Here is a 21,772-nt window from a genome sequence, read left to right as displayed (position 1 = left end):
CCTCGTGGACGACCACTACTGAACCCCCGGATAGCTGTTCCTGTAGTTTGAAATTGTCTCCAAAGTCGTGAAACGACGCTCTGAGCAATTCCGCAGCCACACTTGTCACACTGCGGCCTTCCTCCAACTTCCCAATGATTCGACCTCGGGTAAAAGCATCCAGATGTCGTCTAACAGATTGATTATTCGCCATTTCTCGTTGAGGCAGCAACTCGGTGTGATTTTAACTGCTATACGGCGTGCAATCTCTTTGCCAGAAATACTGATCTTACACCGACAACATACTTTATACTACTCAGACACTCCCCCATTACGTCTGCCTGCATATCTGCGCATGTGCTACCGTACATCACCTTACTTAATTTCCTGATTGGTCTTTCTGTCCGCTCTGCCTCTTCGTTCAGCTGATATGCTAATTTTTCGACTTCGTCCTTAATTTTTGCACACCAGTGTATATTTTATAACATATTTAAAATATTACCAGGAAGGGGATGTAAAAACTGAATATTTTTGAATTTCACTTAACGACATATTCCCCTGCAGGCCCAATGCAGGCCCAAAGGTTCCCTTATAGAGTAAAAGAATTGGAAAAAAGTTGCTGTGGAGACGAAAATGAGTGCCACGTACACTGTTAAAACTTCAGGTTGCATATGGCACTTAGTAAGGTGAAACGCTGTAGCACAAGCAGCAGCTCCTTATGAGTGCCATTTGGCTCCCTATGCCATCCCAATGGCACCCTTTAAAGGTGTCATTTGGTTCCGTATTGCACCCCATGACTCCACAAAGGGTGCCATTTGGCTCCCAGTGGCACTTTTAAAGGTGCCATGCCATAGATAACAAAATGGCATCCTGAAGGGGGTCCCTCTGATGCTAGAAACGTTTCACCCTAAAAAGTGCCGTATGCAATCCGCAGTTTTAATACAGGATGTTTATTACATGTTATATAATAAATATCCGAGTAAAAACATAACATAATAACCCTTTTGTTACTTTGGGAACTCAATGTCTTAAGAGATGAACGTGTGAGATGACATTTTTGTAGGTTTGGAAATGTTTCTATCGCTTTCCGTAAACACATAAAAATTTGCTTTTTTCAGTGCTCCGATAAGCCCCGTTCAAGTTTTAAGGGGAGTCCGTACCCTGTATGAGCGTGATGTTAAATTGTTAAACTATATGTACCTTTTTCTCAAAAAGTTTTAAAGGCAGGTACTCACAGTTCGCACAGTGTTTTCAAGAGATATCTAAGAATCTACTGAAGTCTCTTATCAAATGAAAATATGTATATATATTTTGACTATAAAACAGCTGTTTAAGAAAAAGCTTGAGTCCTAAAGTAAAAATTTAACTTCAGTATAATTATAAATATATAAATAAATTGTGATGAAAATTTCAAAGTAATACGCTAAGTAGTTCTGCAAAAAAAGAAAAAAAACATAAGGGTTTAAAATTGACGTTTTGAGAAAATCGCGTTTGAAAGTAAAATTGAAAGCACATTTTAATGCACTTGCTGCTCCTTTAACTTGAGTTACTTTCAATCTACATAGAAACATGGATTCAGTGGCGCTTGAAAGCTCTATGATTTTGATATTTTGAATACGCAAAAAGTTGAAAAAATATCCTCATATATACAATAGCCAAAATCACTGATCGAGTAACGCTGACGTCACCAACAATGAAATTCACGCTATAGCATGTTTGACGGCATTATTTCATTGTTGAAGCACTAAAAATTCAATAAATATACATAAACTAATAATATGTTTGGGCAATGTTTGACCTGCAGTTAAATGCTTCATTTTGACAAAGCTAAACAGGGTCTGGTACCTTAACTGTTTTACTGATAAAACTGTAGTTTTAGGAGAATTGAAAAACGAAAAAGTGGTCAACAACTAACGCTATCTACTGGAGTTTAGGGTTAATCTACTGGAGTCAAGGTTAAAACTTCAGCTATCAAAATATCACCAAACAGGCAATTGCTTCATTCAAATGTGGAACCGATTTTCACCCGCATACCTTGACGGCCAGTTTTCTAGTTTTTTAAAGATTTTACAGTACAACTCCCCTAAAAACGTTGAGCTGCAACCACCGACACCAAATGAAATCACAGCAAAAGAAAAAAAAAACTTGCAATATCATCTTAGTAAAGGAAAGGAAATGGCATCCTAAAAAGGGCACCCTTCTGCAGTAGTGGATGTGACTCAAATAGCAGATTCTGTTGAGTTCATTGTTACCTTGTTCAGTTTAAAAATAAGGTAAGTTGTTAAGGCATTAAAAATAAGGTGTGAGAAAGCAGGTATGTAAGCTAAATAAAATTTTATTGAATATTTACTACAGCTATCCTGTCTCGGTTAAAGGTCAAAAGCACTCACAATGACGTGACTAAATGCGGTATCACTATGAAACTGAAGTTAACAATCACTGAACCATGTAGATAAAAAAAGAGCTTCACACTCGACTGAGCTCAATAACAACAAAAAACTTCCCTTCTCAAAATATAATGACAAATTTATTCTCACCCAAACTGTTTTGCAGGTGAAAACACACACGGTACTAAATTTCGGAACTGTCATTAAAATCATCAAACATATCTGAATACTAAACTCCATTAAAACTTGGAGGAAAAGCTCTGTAATTACATTATTCTTCATTCTAAATTTGTGACATGATCACTAGATGTGGAATGTTGTATAAATTTCAAACAAACTCGATATTTTGTAGATTATTTTAGGAAAAAAATAAATAAATAAAAACTCCCGTATACTCTTAATTCACCTAAAATATTTTATAAACTGCATTTTTTTTTATAATCTTCTTTTAAAAAAATTAAAAAAGACAAACTTAAGAGAGAAAAATCACTTTTTTAGCATATGAGTATTACTTTATGGGTCGTGCTGATCAGGGGTACCCCGATATGAGGTCACGGGAAGTCATGATGACCTTCTAAAAATTTCGATATTCGTCAAATTTTCTCTGACAATTCCAAAAATTTGGCATCATAACTACAATATTGCATTTTTAAATGTCCGAATGTCCCATTTCATTTGATGTATGGATACCTGTATTTTACCATTCGACAAAATTTGGGGTTCGGCAAATTACGAATTCCGCCTCTCAAAAATGTTTAATGGAGTGTTCTGTATCAAATCCAGGAAGTGTAGTAAAAGAATTTTGGAGATTGTTGAAAGTGAATTGTACTTCATCTACGATGCTGAAACTGGTTCACTGCACGAAGAACTGAATGAAATAAAAATGAAAGCTCTTTAAACTCAGTGAAGAAAAGAAGGAATTATTCAATTTGCAGGCAAGATGAAAGTTGTCAAAGACCTTAATTATACAGTAAATATATTTGTCAAAAAATATTTTCAAAAGACACGTAATAGGCACTGCGTTCAAAATAAAAGGCAGCTTTTCAAGAAAAAGATCTTTTATAATCGCTGATATGATTATATCTCTTTAGACTACCTTTTTCAATTTAAGAATTTACTGGAAGAACGTGTAATTTGTGACAAATAAGCTAGTCCGAGAAAGCTGGCTGTTTAGTTATCAGTGGGTTATTTTCTTCAGGCAATCGGTTTAAAAAAAAAAAAGACATTATAAGGATACTAGAGAAGTTGTTATTTTGAATTTTGAAATTGTCATTTGGTAATTTAACTCCACTGTCAGTGGTCTTTTCCAACTTAACTCCTTAAAATTACGCGGCTCTCGACTTCTCTCTGAATAGCCCTATTTAAAAAGCTAACAAGAAAAATAGTATCAAGTAAAGTAGGGATTACGGGACGCGGGAGCGTCCCGCCCCGCCAAGGAAACCAAACGTCAGCAGCCAACAGAAGCAAATCCACCGCCAAAGACGAAAGAAAATAAAGCGACCAAGAACAAGATTACGCGACAGAACGAATTGGGGTTTTTTGGGTTTTTCACCCCTCTGTATCTCAGCCCCATGAAGACCCCCGGAGTTGATTTTTGGTACACTCAATTTCTAGTGGCCCCTGACGCCGTAAACCAAAATACAATCCCCTTGACCATCAGGGGGAGGAGGTATTAAAGTTATAAAATCGCTGTTCCAAAAAGTTTTCGCTTTCTTTGACAGGGCTACAGCCCAGACGAAAAAAGGAATCAAGCTGAAATTTCGCACACACATTCCTTGTGCCCTACTGATGTGCCTTTTGTGCCATTTGACCCCCCTCCCCTCCCCCCCCCTCGTTTTTACCCCCCAAATTGTACCTTCCAGGGGTTCTATCACAGCCCCCCGGGGGGCTACGGTAATGATTTTTTGTATACATATTCTTGGGAGGCCATTGAGTACACATACAAAAATTCAACCCCCAGGGACATCATGGGCTGGAGTAATTAAAGTTTGAAAATCACCAATTTTCCCTAAATTCTTATGTACTTACTCTCAGCTCATAGGGTTTGTTTATCTCGGACTGCAATTGCAAGGTTAGAACAGATCTAACAGTTACTCCAAAGCAGTGGTTGGAAGTAGCGCGCTACAAGTAGCGACGCTACTGTAGTAGCTACATTTTTGAGTAGTTTGTAGTGTAGCGCACTACTTTTTAAAAAAAGTAGTGTAGTGAGTAGTTAACTACAAAAAAATGGTAGTTTGTAGCGATTTCTGGAAACTACTTTTAAATAAACTGAAAAAAAAGAAAAAATCAAGGTTCAAACGAATTTGACTGGCGCAAATTTTACACAAGTACATCAGCGGATGCAATGAGAAATAAGACTCATAAAAATATTTTGACGCCATACGTTCTATCTGTTCGCCACCATTAGTTTACCGTCGTAATTTTCTTATTTCACCAATATTTATATTGAAAAACGCACTTATTTTCGCGAAAATGAAGATATCGGTGATTTCGCGAGTTGAAAATTTGGTGAATTTTATGTGAACAGACCGAAGATTGAAAAACAAAAATATTTTAGTGAAGCTTAAATTTTCGACAGTATTTACCAAATAAAAAGAAGCTACTGAAACTGTTATAGAAAAGGATGAAATTGAACTGTTCTGGAGGACTTACAATAAATGAGAGCATTACATGTATGAGAGTATGATAACGGACATCTTTCTTAGTGTCTTTTGATGAGCTAATTTATCAATCTTTTTTTGTTCAATCCTCTTACGGTGTGTTTGTGTATTGGGGTGTCCCCCCCCCCCGAAAAAAAAATCGAAAGTTGATTTTTCAAGTCGCACACTCTCTTGTATTTCATCCTTTTACGTCAATATATATATATATATATATATATATATATATATATATATATATATATATATATATAATTTGAACAACGGCAACAAGTGCCGATTATGTCTGAAAGAGTGAATCAGCACTTGTGTAGTGCTAGGCCAAATTAAAATAAAATGTTTTTTTAGAAACTCAAAATTTCTGTCGATAAAACGTTGCTCCTATACCCCACATGTGCACCACAAAAATATTTATTCAAATTAAAAATCATTTAGATATCTCACACGTGTCCTAACATTTGTAATTTTCTTCAAACAATTAAGTTTTTGATATATATTTTCAGATATGTAAGATTTTACGAAATTATTATGCTAAAAAATATAAACAGTAAAGTAGAAAAGTAGGTAATTAGCGTTAAATATAAATTTTTGTTTTCCTGCAATTTTTAAGTCTCCCACATAGTACTCAAAGATATGGATTTTTTCCAGGTTGAGTTAAATTTTTCATTTAAAATATATTATGTTTTTATTATTCGTTTGTGATTGTTGATCTGTAAATGTGTTCGCCAGTAATTTTTGAACTTGATATTCTATTTAAATTTGTATGTAATTTTTTGAAAGATAACTGAAAAAAAAAATTTAAATAAAATTATAAATTTTAGGTCAAGTGTGGCATATCTAAATGTTTTTTAATTTGAATAAATGTTCTTGTGGTACATGTGGGGTATTGGGTACAGGGACAACGTTTTATCAACAGAAATTTCGAGTTTCTAAAAAAGTTTTTTTTTATTTTTTTATTTTTATTTTTGATTTGGCCAGCATACAAGTACTGTTTTACACTTTCAGTTGCAAGTCGGCACGGGTTGCCGTTGTGCAAACTATATGAGGTTTTTTTCACGATTTTTTTGACACAAGAGGAAACATACAAGAGTGTATGCGACTTGAAAAATTGACTTTAATTTTCTGAGGGACAACCTATTGTGTATGCTTTGTATTTACTACTTATTTTTTAGAAAGTAGCGAAGTAGCAACTACATTTCAAAAGTAGTTTGTAGATGCTACATTTTGAAAAAAGTAGTTGTAGTTGTAGTTCGCAACAAAAAAAAAATGTAGTTTTTCCAACCACTGTTCCAAAGTTGTCTTAGGAAATGAAATTCAATCAAGACTAAAACATATCCAACAGTCGCAACTAGACGTTAAATCGCGGATATCACAAATTTGCCACAGCGACTGCGCATGCGCAAAAATTCAGCTCATTGGGATTTCTGTTTTCAGATTCAATGTTGTTTTTTTACACTTAAGCAGAGAAACAAATTAAAGAATGAGATTAGAATGCTGTCTCCCCCCCCCCCCCCTCCGTTTCGCGGATACAAAATTTCTTTTCTTCCTGTTTTTCAGTTTTGATATATTTATGGAGGGAAGAAATTTTAAATTGTCGGCGCGAAACTGGGGTTGAACCATTACAATATTTTACGTGACAAATTATATGAAACTGTACGCATATTAGTACGGCACATATAACTTTTTAATTGAAAGCGAAAAATAGCACTTTTTTATTGGTTTGCTTATTTTCTAAATTAATGGATTTTTCGCAAACAATACATAATGAATTGAAAATATATGAAATACGTGTGTGGATATCCGTGCTTTGCAGTAATTTGTTAGCTGAAAAATTTTTTGCAATTAATTTAAGCAAGACTTTTAATGAGCTTAGTCCGCGCGCAACATGCGCATTCGCTATGGCAAATTTAGGATATTCGCGGTTTGACATCGAGTAAAGTTGTATAGATCTTCTGACACATTTAAATTTAAAATATTTAATGGCTTAGTTTTTTTTTTTTTTTTTTTTTTGCTTGGTGATAGTATGCGTTATTTTGATTTTTAAATGAACTTTTAAACATGAACTAGGTATTAAATTAGACAAAGACTTCTATCAAGAAAAAGATATATCACCAAACAATTAAAATTATCCCATAAAACGTAAAATAATCCGCGATTTAAGAAAAAATGTAATTAAACAAAAAGTGAAAAGCTAGATTAAAATAGCCCTCAAGCTGTAAAACATTTAAAGAAACCTTCATGAAAATGTTGAACAATCTGTCAAATAAAGAAACTGTAATAAAATTTATTGCGAAGTTGTAAAATACTCGAAAGCAATATAATTTAAAATATAGTATTTTAAATTAAAATGAACATAGAATCTTAATAGTCAGAAAATAACTTGACGTAAAATTAGGCTAGCCGTTATTGTTCCTTAAAAACACAAAACAGCGTTGTTTCAATTGAAAATTTTTTGACTTGATGTTCTCAATTCTAAAAATACTGACAAAGTAATAATATCAATGCAAAAAGATGTGATATATCATCAAAAACAACCCCGTTGTAAAAATTTCCCCGCCAAGAAAACCTTTAACTTTTCCGCACAAAAAAGAAAACCTGCATCCTAAACCCAAAAACCCTCAGCCATAAAAAGTTATGATATCTAGTTTGTCCGCCAAGTATCTGCCAAACTATCCTCCTCCCTCTTCTCCTTTTTCATCACAGCTACTTCCATTAGAACCTCCTCCCACCTTCAACTCCTCAGAAATATGGATAGATCTTTTAAATTGTTTATATTGTTTGGCGGGAAGCTTACCAAAGTGAAGTGGTTGCTTGGTGAGCAAAAAGCTTCCCGCCAAACAAGATAAACCATTTAAAAGATCTATCCATATTTCTGAGGAGTTGAAGGTGGGAGGAGGTTGGAGAAGAGGGAGGATGATAGTTTGGCAGATACTTGGCGGGCAAACTAGATATCTTAACTGTTTATGACTGAGGGTTTTTGAGTTTAGGATGCAGGTTTTCTTTTTTGTGCGGAAAAGTTCAAGGTTTTCTTGGCGGGGAAATTTTTACAACAGAGTTGTTTTTGATGAGATAAGAGAATCTATCTATCATTAAAAGAGAAAACAAGATTTTTGTATCGCTCACCCCTCTATTTATTCATAACAAACCTAGTCAATTCAATCATTTTAGGGCATTCATTTTAAGCATCGAAAGGGTAACTCTTATCTAAAAAATATATATTATATTTAAAACTTTATTTTAAATGAAAATTGTTTACTTTTTCGAAAAAATATAATAAATAAAATAAATTTTAAATTGAGAAAATCATTTTTTTAAGAAAGGCTCTTTAAAGACTACTACAAAACACCTTAAAAAAATATGTTTTAGATTTCAAACCGAATTCTTTAAAACGCAATGCGCACTGCATTTCTTAACTTTGAGGCACTCGGCAAAAATGAGATATTTGGCATTGTGTACAGTTATAGATTAGAAACTCATTTTTTGTCAATGTATGAGTCTCAATTAAAATTCCTTGCAAAGATACGAAACTATTGTTAAAATGATATCTGATTCATCCTTGCAACAGAAATTTCGTTTGATGCAGAAAAATGTGATGCAGTTTAAACAATCAGTGTTCATAGTTAATGAATTCAGTGCAAGGGGATGGCTCCGCTATTTATACGGTTCAGAATTTTAAATTGAAATCGATAGAGAAACATAGTATTTTTCATTTTGTACAAGAACGAGACATCTCCATACAATATTCCATTAGATTTTTTAAAAAAGGAGTCATAAGCTACAATTCAGGTGAATAGTTTTAGCAAAAAAAAAAACTTTCAAACTTGAACTTTTATTAAAAGTTAGTTCACGCAATCATTTTTGCGTTTGTGCCCAGCAGGTAGTATCATACACTCACAGCACAACAGTCAATTTCCTTCATAGAATTGCTGCAACATACACTGGTGTGCAAAAATTAAGGACGAGACGGTTTTTTCAATATAACTTTGTACAAAAGCTTTCCAAATCAACACATTTAATACCTAAAGATCCCCAATACGTAAGGACATGTGTAATGTAAGCAACACTTACTAAAAGAGAAATCAGAGGGATAAAAAGAAGCTTTATTGAAAAAGTAGCATGGAGCGCAATGCGACTGAAGGCCGAAACATCCCTGTGATGGGTGTCCAGCAAGAAACATCCGGTCTTTAGTAGGGGATATGATCTCCCCCGACTGCTAGGCAGGTTTCACAGCGCCTGCCCATGCTGAGAATGAGGGTGTCAATGAGTTGTTGAGGCATTGCTGCCCATTCGTCTTGCAGCACCAATCGAAGCTCCCGAATCGTTACTGGTGGTAAGGTACGAACTGCCAAGCGTCTGCCTAGAAAATCCCATACATGCTCGATGGGATTGAGATCCGGAGATCGTGCCGGCCAATCCATACGTTCAATATCCTCACTCTGTAAGAGCTGTTCGGCAGCTACTGTGCGATGACATGGTGCATTGTCGTCCATGAAAAGGAACTGCGGACCCATAGCGCCTCTAAAAAGACGCACATATGGAAGAAGAATCTCGTTACAATAACGGGTCCCGTTGACTGAACCTGCGTCGAAGATGTGAAGGTCTGTACGACTACCAAGCATGATGCCTCCCCAAACGAGAATACCGCGACCTCCATACCTGTCCCTTTCAATGATGTTCGAGGGATGATTGCGGCTTCCCCGCTCTCTCCAGATGAGTATGCGATGAGAATCGCTACTCAGACTGAATCTGCTCTCATCTACTCGTCCCCATTCATTGTCTCTCCTATTCCGGTGTTCCCGGCACCACAGAGAACGCCTTCTCCGATGGGTAGGCGTTAGAGGTACACACCGTATAGGCCGTCGTGCAAACAGACCACCACCGTGCAGTCTTCTGGCCACGGTAAAACGCGATATCGGTCGTCCAGTCGCCTGTGTCGTGTGTCTAGCGATTTCTCCCGCTATCTGTCGCCTGTTTCTTCTGGCCTGTAAGACAATATAACGGTCATCTGCGGGTGTGGTTCCTCGTGGACGACCACTACTGAACCCCCGGATAGCTGTTCCTGTAGTTTGAAATTGTCTCCAAAGTCGTGAAACGATGCTGTGAGCAATTCCGAACTCTGCAGCCACACTTGTCACACTGCTGCCTTCCTCCAGCTTCCCAATGATTCGACCTCGGGTAAAAGCATCCAGATGTCGTCTAACAGATTGATTATTCGCCATTTCTCGCTGAGGCAGCAACTCGGTGTGATTTAAACTGCTATACGTTGTGCAGTCTCTTTACCAGAAATACTGATCTTACACCGACAACATGCTTTATACTACTCAGACACTCCCCCATTACGTCTGCCTGCATATCTGCGCATGTGCTACCGTACATCACCTTACTTAATCTCCTGATTGGTCTTTCTGTCCGCTCTGCCTCTTCGTTCAGCTGATATGCTAATTTTTCGACTTCGTCCTTAATTTTTGCACACCAGTGTATTATCTTTAAGTCGAGTAATTAATGGCTGTTAACTAAGAGAAATATTGCAGCACATTTGCGTCTTTAAGGTGTTGAAAATTTGTTCTTGGAGTCTATATGAAAGGATAAAACCAGATGAGGTTTTTTGTACCCGTTATTCCCTTGCATCTGTATTTACAGTTAAATGAAATAAAATAATGCATGCAAACTGAATAATCATTTGCTATTTCCTCGTTTGAGAATATTTGCATGCGAATAAATTTAAATATTAGTTAGGAGTAACTGCTATGAATCAAATTTTAATGAATTCGTCATTCCCTCACTAGTGAGGTACCACCAGTATTTTTTCGTAAAGCATTTACATATAATATCACTTACATATCTCTATAAAAGGTTTCATCTGATTACACCCACTTTATTTTTTCTGAACTTAATTAGCTCAAAATGACTGTTTTTACGAAAATGATCCTTAAAGTAATTTTGAGAAATTTAGCGTTCATTTTCGAAGTTGCTTTTGAAGACGATAGAAATTGCAATAATTTTTGTTTTATTGCAGGTATAGACTATTTTCAGAATGCTGCATTCAAATAATACTTCTGAATAAAAGCCAGAGGCTCCAAGAAAAAATGAACACTTAAAAGTTTTCCACTCATCAAACATCAAAGCAATAAAAAAACTTTGACCTTAAGATAAAAATAATTTATCTTCGGTTTGCCGAACTAAAGTTTACAAATCGGAAATTTTACCAACTACCGTAATTAACCAATATGACGAGAAACTAAAACCGGTTTCTTTCTAAACGTTTGAGGAAGCCTCTGGAAATATAAGGTGACTTCTTCTCCCCCCCCCCCCCCCCCCAATTCGATTTGAGTGTGCCATTATTTTAATAGATCAGAGATCTGGACGAAAATCAAGAGGGAAAGAGCAAAACCGAAACACTTAAATAAACTTCAAGAGATTTCGTATCAAAAATATTGCAAGTTGAGATTAGAAAAGTTAAATGTGAGGTCAAGATCTTTCTGAGACAGCGGAACTAAACAACCTGAAGGTAAGCATCAAATCCATAAGCCCTCCCTCATGTGAGATCAAATGTTCGGTGTGCACAGGGCCGCAGAAACGAAATTTGAGATGCTCCGTAATGCTTTTGGCGGGGGGAGAGGAGAAGATTCAGAGGAGTAACATTTTAAGACTTTCTTATTTTCAGACGAACTAGAAAAAAGAAAAGTAATGGGAAAATAAGGAGAAAAAATAGGACGGAGGGGGAAGAGTAGCTTACCAATTAGCTGTAACTATTGAAAACTTTTAATTAAAAGGTTTCTTTTTAAAAAATTAAAACTTTTACCCCAACATAGTTATTTGTTTCTTATTAAAATCACTTTGCTTTCCCCAAAGACGCGTTTTTTTTTATTCTCTTCCATAATAAAGAATATTTTTGAAAAACATTCAACTCAGCATTCTGGAGGTGAGGGGCACGGGGTGGGGCAACCAGAAAGGTACCTTGTGAACGCGCCCCCTCCCCCCACCCCTCTGGTTGCGCCACGGAGCAGGAGGGTACTGATTATATTTCTAAATTGAAGGATAATATTGTAGAGAATATTCCACCTTAAAATCTGAAACTGAAACTTGCCGGTAAAACTAAAAATTCTAAATTACAGAATCGTTAAAAAGATATTGAATCTAATATCTGAAGCAAACACATTGTCCAAAGCTCTTTCTTTAACTTCATGCACAAATAGTTGAAGAAAAAGAGGGTGGGGTAATCGAGTAATTATGCTCAAGTCGTTACTTTTCGGAACTAAAATATTGACATTAATTATTGTCTACAATATATGTGTATTATGCTCAAGTAAACGATATGCAAATGTGCTTACCGTATTTTTTTATTTGTGATAACATAAAAAATATACGGTACAGTGGAATTACCACGAAAAATAGTTAAAAATCACAAAAAGACATATTGTACCAATTATAATACAACATATTCATCGCAAGAACCAAAATGGGATGGGAAATAGAAAATTTCTTGCGCTTCGTATGCTCAACCTTGTGAAATTATAGACATACCGAAATAGCATTCACAGTTCCAAATATGAAGAAAAATGCTAAAGTATGCATTAATTAGCATCATATGTCTTCACTGTAAACGATTGCGCTTTTGAATAGCATGTTTAGACGCAACAACGCAATAAATTTTTCCTTTTACATAGGCAGCGAGAAGGACTGCTTGTTTTAATGTGTATTATAATTTCACCATCACTATCAGATATAGTAAAAAACTAAGTTTTATTTTTTTGTTGGACATTTTCCCCCATTTGGAGCATTTTTGATTGGCACAGCTTGGCGCCATTTAGACTCTGGCGCCGTCGTGCGTCGCACGAATTTAGCGTAGCATTTAGCGTGCGTAGCACGAATTCAGTTAGAGATTATTTTCCTTTCATTTAAAGCATTTTTGATCGGTAGACCCTCGGCGCCTTTTTGGCTCTGGCGCCGTCGTGCGCCGCACGACCTTGCACATAGGGACGGCGCGGCCCTGCATGTGGGGCTATAGGGGCAACGTTAAGTCAACATAAAATTTCGAACTTCTCAAGAAAAAAAAATTTCGATTCGGCATTTTATTTCAGGCGCAAGTCGGCACTGGTTGCACAGTTCAAATTATATGAACTTTTTTTACAATTGTTTTGGCCTAAAAGGAAAAAAAATAAGAGGGTGTGCGGCTTAAAAAATCGACTTTCGTTTTTTTTGGGGGGGGGCGGGGGGGGGGGACGACACCCTAATATATATATCCCCTACACAATTACCAAAGTTAAGCAAAAATGTTTTTTTGTCAAAAAATAAAAAATTTTTAGGCATTTCATTCACTATTTTATTCACTCATTTGTTTTCCTTCATGTATTAATTTATTTGTTAGTTTATTCTTTCATTATCTTTTAATGTATTCATGCATCCCTTTATTTACTCATTACTTGATCAAAAATATTTTTGTACAACTGAATAGAATATATATCATTAGGAAAATATTTCGTTTTTTCCCTTTGCTCCATGAAAAAAAAGGGGGGGGGGGGAGATTTCCACATATTTTTGAAGGCACAAATTTATAGCCGAGAATAAAATACAATGTTTCAATGAAAGTTTTATTAAAAATGCATTGTTCTTTCTTTATGTACAGTAATTTTAAAAATAAAATTCCAATTTGTTCATTTTGAGAAAGCTAAGTCATCTTCACTATTTCACTTTCTCCCACACCCCCTACTTCTGTAATTTGTGTTTCGCTCTTCAGTCATTCTAGCGAATGTGGTATAAATCAGACGTTGCGATTTTCTTTATCAACTTCAATATTTACCCCTTCCAAAAAGATTTTTGAATTGATTTCCCATTTATTTGTGGATAATAAAAAATCAATGGTTTATACATGTGAGGGGTATTAAACTATTGTGACCAGTCCGTGCAACAGAGGGGACAATGCGAAAAACTGAAAATGTTGGGAAATTAATACTTGATTACACACAATTAAATAAGGGGGGAAAATAAAAAAAAAACTGTGATTAAAATGGTGATAATTATTAAAATTGATCTTTAAAAAAAATCCAAGGTCTCGGTTCTCGATAAAAGAAATCAAAGGTCTCGCCATGATTTCTTAAGAAAAAGCAACTCTTCCTCAATCAGTTTTACATGTGAATTGTGTTTCTGTTGATACTTAACGGGATATTTTTCTTCTTCAATTGGAAGATTACTTTCAGGGGTATATTTATAGCTCATAATTTTGGAAGCAAAGTAAAGTCTATTGCAGGTTAGTAAAAATGTAAAGAATCATTTGAAAGTAGAATTGTACAGTAACTTTTGCGTTAATTATAGAAATAATAACGTCTCTTTTTCAATCAAAGAGTTTTCTGTGTAAATTCTGTTTCTGTATAAGTTTAACGGGATTTCTCTTCGTCATTGAAAGATTATTTTAAAAGAATCATTTTAATAGTTAGCGATTTTGAATGCAAACATAAAATATGGAAGATGCTGGTGAAATTTTCAAAAGCTCTTTGAATGTGTTACAATGTACTTTTATAAAATTTATTTATTTAAGCGATTTTCTTGTCATGCTCAATCAAACAGTTTTCCGTGCGAAAAGTTATTTATGTTCTTACATTCCAACATTCAATGATTGGTTAATAAGTTTCTGAAATAATAAGTCACATGTGTACTTCTTTCGATACATATGCACAACGTGTATAAAGAAAACATGAGTTAACTTAATGTTTATAAAAAAAAAGAGTGGCAGTCACTAATTTATTTTTCTCGGTAGGCATTAAGCATTAACGCTTCTATGATCATTCGCGTTATATTAGTGACAGGATCCTCCTTCCCCAATAGGGTTGCCAAACGTCCCGGATTTTAAAGGACTGTCAGTTATTTGGAAAAACAGTCCCGCGTCCCGGGGAACTTTGATACGGGACACCTAAAGTCCCGTAGTCAAGCTAAGAGCAATACATTACAAATAGAGACAGTGAATGGGAAATTATTTTAAGGAAAAAAAAACAATGGAAAGAAAAATACAAAATATGAAATAAAGATTGATAAGAAAAATTAATCATGGGTGACAGCAAATACAAAAAAATTTTAAACTGTCATTTCTTTCTGTTCTGAAGTGTAATCGTAGTATTCTGTTCAGTTAATTGAAATAGAACTGATTGTAGCGATAAATTCAACAAATATAAGTTGGAGTAAAATTTATCACAACATGAAAACACATTAGACTTGAAAAGAATTATTACAGCAGTAAAATCAAGAATCAAATAAGATATTTTCAAAAAATAGGGCTCAACAGCATTATACTGTAATAATTATTACATTACAATAAAAAGTAGTCAATTTTTATTGATTAAGATTTTGAATTTTAGTTTTTTTTTTTTTTTTTTTTTTTCTAAACTTCTTTTCGTTTCACCCAGATGTAACATTTAATCATATTTCTGCGTAATTTAGGAGCCACATTGTTTATAATTGACGCATTAAAACTATTTTGATCATTCCGGTTTCCCCCCACTCTCTGTCGAAGCAGTACATATTTTCTTTTAATATTAGTCATCCGTCAAAATAACTACCATATCTTTCAAGTCAGGAAAAGAGGGTTAACAAAGAGGAAATACGAATGTTTCTAACATTGAGTATCGTTTTAAAACTTTTCTCACTAATATTTACAAAAATCAACTATGAAATGGTAAAAAAAAGCAGTTTGTATTTTGTATTCATATGTTTATAGTATATTCCTTTCTCCTTAGGGAATGTGAACAGACATCATCCCTCTTTTATGGAACCCCTCTTTAAAAGGCTGTCCCATATTTACAGTTCTTAAATTTAGCAACCCTCAAAAATCATAAAGATAATTGGCCATTGTCTAGGAATGGTTCAAAATTTTCAATGTGAAAGTTTCTGGTAGTGTGTCATTGATGTCGGTATCCTTGTTGGTTTCGTCCTTCTTTATCACTTCTAAAAACTCTTTTTCCAATGAGCTCGGAATTGAGTGAAATTTATAACTTTACTTTAGGAAAGAGCTTCGGAATCAGTCGCAAAAAATGTCTCCAAGGGTCCAAATTCCCTTATTCGCACACCGAAATGCAGTATTGCAGGTTCTCTGAAGTTTCAGGAGTTAAGAATTTTGAAAGCGGGGAACATTTTATCCGTTTGCAGTGACGCATCTGCGTAAAATCGAAAACACATAAAATCAATGAGTGAAAAGAGGGTTTACTGTATATATATATGTCCAGTGGCGTAGCGAGAAAAATCCTTAGGGGGGGGGGTAATTTTTTCTGAAGTTTAAAGCATATATATATATATATATATATATATATATATATATATATATATATATATATATATATATTACTCTTTATCAATTAAACAACAAAGGACATTATAAACCAATCTCTTCTTTGAAAATACTTTGATCAATACTGCTGTCATAAGAAGGAAAGCCCTGTCTCCAAGAGAAAAAATGTTGCGCAAAACAGAAAGACATAAGCTTTTTACCGTCATAAAAGCTATTATATTAAATAAAAATATTTTAGCTCATAAACAGAACCCTTCAAGTTCGACTGAAAAATGATTTTTTGGGGCTCATAGGGGGGTCTGACCCCCCCCCCCCCCTATCCCCCCCCATGGCTACGCCACTGTATGTGTCATATATTGTATAGCATTATTGTACAATCTTGCAGTTTTATATATATATATATATATATATATATATATATATATATATATATATATATATATATCGCTCATTTTAATATTTTTGTAGATTAAAGTTTTTTTTTTTTTAAATTCAGAAGGAAAGATTTTGTGCATTGTTCTGTCAAAAAATTTCAAACGTATACTTTTCAAATGCAGAATTATTTTCTATTATATTATGCAGCCACATTTAGCAATGTTAAATAATATAAAAACGCATGTCACCTTAAAAAGAATTAATAAATGAAGAGTTGGGGAAAATTATTATAGACGAATAAATAAAGCCTTAGAAATTTCTTCCAGACAAAATAAGTTCCGATTCGTATTTGTTTATATTCACAGAAAAGCACATGTGCTCTGCGCGCCGCATAACGCTGTTCCGCCAAAAATAGCAACCGCGCAGCCACCGACTGTGAGATGTTTTCCTCCGGCCGGTCGAAGCAAAACAAAGTGAAAGTTTGTTTTGGTTCGACCAATTAATCCGTAAAGGAGAACTCCAAAAACTGAGTTTTATGAGACGAAACATCAACTACTTACCGTCTCTTGGAAAATTTCTAACGGAGACTTTTTGACATGCACTCCGTTTATTCCGTTGCTGTCAGATGCGGTTTCCGCCATTTTGTTCTCGAGTTCGGATAAAGGGTGCTCGCTGACCGATACGACGGGCATAACTGAAGCACCTGTTGCTTGTCAGTTCCCTCTTTCGACTGTTTCACTACTGCCTCTATTCCATCCCTATCTTTTCACTTCTAGTCGCACGACTCTGGGCGTTGTCCGAGTTCTCGCCACCCTCTCTACCCTCGTTAGTTGCTGCTCGAGTTATTACTAGCTTGACTGATTTGATTATTACGGGAGATTTCTTTTTTGGTTTTCTGAAAGTCGATCTTTCTTGCAGGCTGTCCTGAACTTGCGATAAGGCGACGCTATCCCACTCTTTCTTTTATTTCGTGAATTCTGTCTTTTCTTTCTCAATACAAAAACGCATAAACATAAGGACAAAGATGTTGGGCCCCAGCCAGTAGCGTACATAGACTTCTTTGTGCCCCCCCCCCCCGCATGATTTATAAATGCGCGCCCCATATTTTTTTTTTTTTTTTTTTGATTTTCAGATAGTGTTATTTTTTTATAGCGAGCGCACTCACATCTCTTCCCCCCTCCACGCCGCGGGGGTGCTATGTACCATGTACGCCACTAGCTCCAATGCATCTATACATCGGGCTCCTATCCGAAACTCTGATTACAGTATAACCTCGATCATCCGTAACTTTTAAACGGAAGCTCGTTTAATCGACGTTGGTTTCCGTTATTTATTTGTTTATATTTTTTAAGTAAAAAATGTAACTGTAAGGGCACCAGAGGCAGTTATCCCTACTGCAGGCACCGAAAAATTAGTGCATTTCTGTTAAGGTTCGCCTTTCAAATGTTTCTAGTTAGATCAAGGGGTACACACGCACTGTATAGTGCATCAAAAAACTACAGAAGCCACTCCCGTCATTTTCGACGATAGTCGATGGTGTTAAGGACGAAGAGGTTCGGGGGCTCGACGACCTTCGGAAATGTTATGGAATTCAGGGGTACCCATCAGAGACGTAGCTAGACATTGATGTAAAGTAGGGCACTTGCTTGTATGGCAGGGCACTTCAAAAATTTCTGTGTGAGGAAGAATTTCACTCATCGATTTCATGGCCCATGGCCGTCGCAGAGTTAAAAAATGTATGACTTTGAAGAATCCTCATTTTTTGTTAAACGAATATATACAGGAAGAGAGACAGAGGGGTACACACGCGATGTACGTATGTGCCCCTCTGTCTCGCGATACGTGTGTACCCCTCTGTCTCACTAGGCTGGATGACAAGAGATCTAACTTATGATTTATTAGGTTATTGGGGATGATTACTAGAACATGAGCATACAAATCGGGAGAATTGCGTCACGCATTTACCTGAAGAGAAAGTATTTGCAATATGAAATAACCCGTAAATTATTATTCGCGTAAAACGGGTATGGCGGCTCTCCATCAAAAAATATCAAAATTGTAGCTGTAAAAAAAAATTCTTGAAAAAAATAGAACCGACTTTAAAATTGCTCTAAAAAGGGAAAAATAATTTTATTCTTTAAACACCATCGATAATACTTTTAAACATAATTTTTGAAGTTGGCGCAAAAACAAAAAGTAAAATCCAGTGTAACCATGCTTCGTTCATATTTTTTTCAGAAAATCAACCAAAGTTAGAAACGAAACAGTTATATCGTTACTCAAATATGCTGTCATCAATGCATAATGTATGTGGTAGTAAAAAAACTAGGCCTGGTTAAATTTATAGTTATAGTTGAGTTATGGCGGTGAATGATCTTTTCTATCATTTTTGCGCCAACTTCAAAAATTATGTTTAAAAGTATTATCGATGGTGTTTAAAGAATAAAATTATTTTTCCCTTTTTAGAGCAATTTTGAAGTCGATTCTATTTTTTTCAAAAAAATTTTTATTTCATTCTTTTTAGTGTACATATATATTTTCAGTAAAAATAAGAAGTTACCATCATGAAACTTTACCCCCTTTTTTTCCTAAAAATGCTCCATACTAAAAAAAAAAACTATAAGCACGTCTTAAACTTTAAGCGATATGCACTAAAAATGTATCTTTGTTCCTCTCTGGAATTCATTTGTATGTTAATTTAATTATAACCATTTAAATATCCCTAACTAATTTTCATTTCACAGCATACTAGTTGCTTGTGATTCAGTCCTGTATAGTTGAGGCAAACATAACTTGGTAGTATTGAGAAGGCTAAGCAGATCCTGATCACTGCATCGCCTTGCTTCCAGGTTAGCTTCACCACCACTATGGAGCAATGACACTGAAGAAACTTGATGCTTGCTTCCGAGAAGCCTTTATTCAAAATTATCATTACAATTGCTAATAATGTTAATATTATATGGCACCAAACTTTTATAACAATAGGTTTCATATTTAATCATTTAATAGGGAAATCGCATGAAATTTACTGTTTTTTGCCCATGACTTTTTTTCTAAAGAACAAATATGGTCAAACAAAGTAATGGGACCTAAGTTGAGCCATCCCCTATCCATTAAAAAAAAAGAATCATCAAAATCGGTTCACTAGATGAGACGCTGTGAGTGGACAAACGAAAAAAAAACATACATACGGTACGAATTGATAACCGCCTCCTTTTTGAAGTCGGTTAAAAACGCAATTTTAGATTGATTATCTTTGGTGATGCCGAGAGGCCCTTTCTGGTACGTTTTTCGAAATTAAAACCTTTAACACGCGGCGGTAGACCATATTTGGAGCGTTACAGGAAAAGCTGGGATTTAAGGAATCTATCCTAGAAATTTTTCAAAATTGAAGTTTAAAAACCGCAATTTAAAACCATGTTTGATGATACACTATAATAAGACTTCGAAGCATCAGGAATTATTTCCAGCAATGTTGATGGGTTTCACCCCTTTCTAAAGAAAAACACGTATTTTTGTGAAAAGTATCTTGAATTGCAACAAGTTGCACTATAATTATACAGGCTTTGCACTGTTGGTCGATTCTTTCGTTACGTGTGTTACTTTTACACAATATTTTTCAAAGTTAATGCCCTTTCTAACAAACTTAATGGACACTTTTCATGGTTTTCTCAATTAGTTGTTAAATTTTTATGTGTTTTAAGCATGCAAAAAAAAAAAAAAAAATTGAAGGTTTATATTCATTTTTTGTTGTAAAAAGAATTTCTGAAATTTCGTTACGTGTGTTACCTTTTATAAAGATAGATACATTAGGCGCCGCTTAATGTGATCACGGTTAATGTTATCATTCACTCAATGTTATCAAAATCCCGAAGTCCCGGAACACTTGTATGTTAACACACGTTAAAAAAAGTCGGATATTGTAATCAGCGTCTTCGTTTATTGTTTTAACTTTTTCATAAACTTTCAATTTTTTCTCTGTTTTTTTTTTTTTTTTTTCTCAATTAACAGAAATACATAGGCAAATCCTGACAAGACTACCTTTCTGTGTAGCATTTTGTGGTTTTCAATACCAGTTCAAAATTTTTCTAGGAATGGAGCTACAGAAAGTTCGCCCCCAGTGACCACAGACTCCCCCTAAGAAAACCTTTTTTTGCACCTAAAAAAATTCAGTCGCTGGACATGTTGCTGGCATTGATGTAGGACCTCCATTGTTGCCATAACTTTGTAAACTATTAAAGAATTGTGTCGAGATTGAAAACAAAGCGAAGTTAAATTAAAATTTTAACAAAAATTAAAACTATGCTGGAAAAGATAGAAAAGCTGAATGTGCTTTGAAACTGGTTTACGAATGTCAGGGAAAACGGTCATATTTTACTTCACCAATTACTATATGATTAAAAATTGCATAATTTAGCTTTAACTTTTTATAATTCAGATATTTCCATTCTGTTAATTTAATCTCATCAAAAACAACCCTGTTGTAAAAATTTCCCCGCCAAGAAAACCTTTAACTTTTCCGCACAAAAAAGAAAACCTGCATCCTAAACCCAAAAACCCTCAGCCATAAAAAGTTATGATATCTAGTTTGTCCGCCAAGTATCTGCCAAACTATCCTCCTCCCTCATCTCCTTTTTCTTCACAGCTACTTCCATTAGAACCTCCTCCCACCTTCAACTCCTCAGAAATATGGATAGATCTTTTAAATTGTTTATCTTGTTTGGCGAGAAGCTTTTTACTCACCAAGCAACCACTTCACTTTGATAAGCTTCCCGCCAAACAAGATAAACAATTGAAAAGATCTATCCATATTTCTGAGGAGTTGAAGGTGGGAGGAGGTTCTAATGGAAGTAGCTGTGATGAAAGAGGAGAAGAGGGAGGATGATAGTTTGGCAGATACTTGGCGGGCAAACTAGATATCATAACTTTTCATGGCTGAGGGTTTTTGGGTTTAGGATGCAGGTTTTCTTTTTTGTGCGGAAAAGTTAAAGGTTTTCTCGGCGGGGAAATTTTTACAACGGGGTTGTTTTTGATGATATATCACATCTTTTTGCATTGATATTATTACTTTGTCTGTATTTTTAGAATTGAGAACATCA

The 21,772-nt window shown here is 35.1% G+C and overlaps 1 protein-coding gene and 1 long non-coding RNA gene across 2 annotated transcripts in view; one reads left to right on the top strand and one right to left on the bottom strand.

The window, feature by feature from the left end:
• The window catches only part of LOC129218600 (prickle planar cell polarity protein 3-A-like), a 430,827-nt gene extending 413,448 nt beyond the window's left edge, over positions 1–17,379 (bottom strand). Inside the window, exon 1 of the mRNA XM_054852918.1 lies at positions 17,234–17,379. Within this exon, the coding sequence (XP_054708893.1) occupies positions 17,234–17,365 (132 nt within the window). The 5' untranslated portion in view covers positions 17,366–17,379. The remainder of the gene's footprint in view (positions 1–17,233) is intronic.
• LOC129218601 (uncharacterized) overlaps positions 1–21,772 on the top strand; it is a 406,807-nt gene that overhangs the window by 333,438 nt on the left and 51,597 nt on the right. The gene's annotated exons all lie outside the window — the stretch shown is intronic.

The sequence above is a fragment of the Uloborus diversus genome, chromosome 3 (genome assembly GCF_026930045.1).
Source record: "Uloborus diversus isolate 005 chromosome 3, Udiv.v.3.1, whole genome shotgun sequence".
Lineage (NCBI taxonomy): Eukaryota > Metazoa > Arthropoda > Arachnida > Araneae > Uloboridae > Uloborus > Uloborus diversus.
Note: the sequence above shows the minus strand (reverse complement) of the source record. Positions and strands in the feature narration are given on the sequence as shown.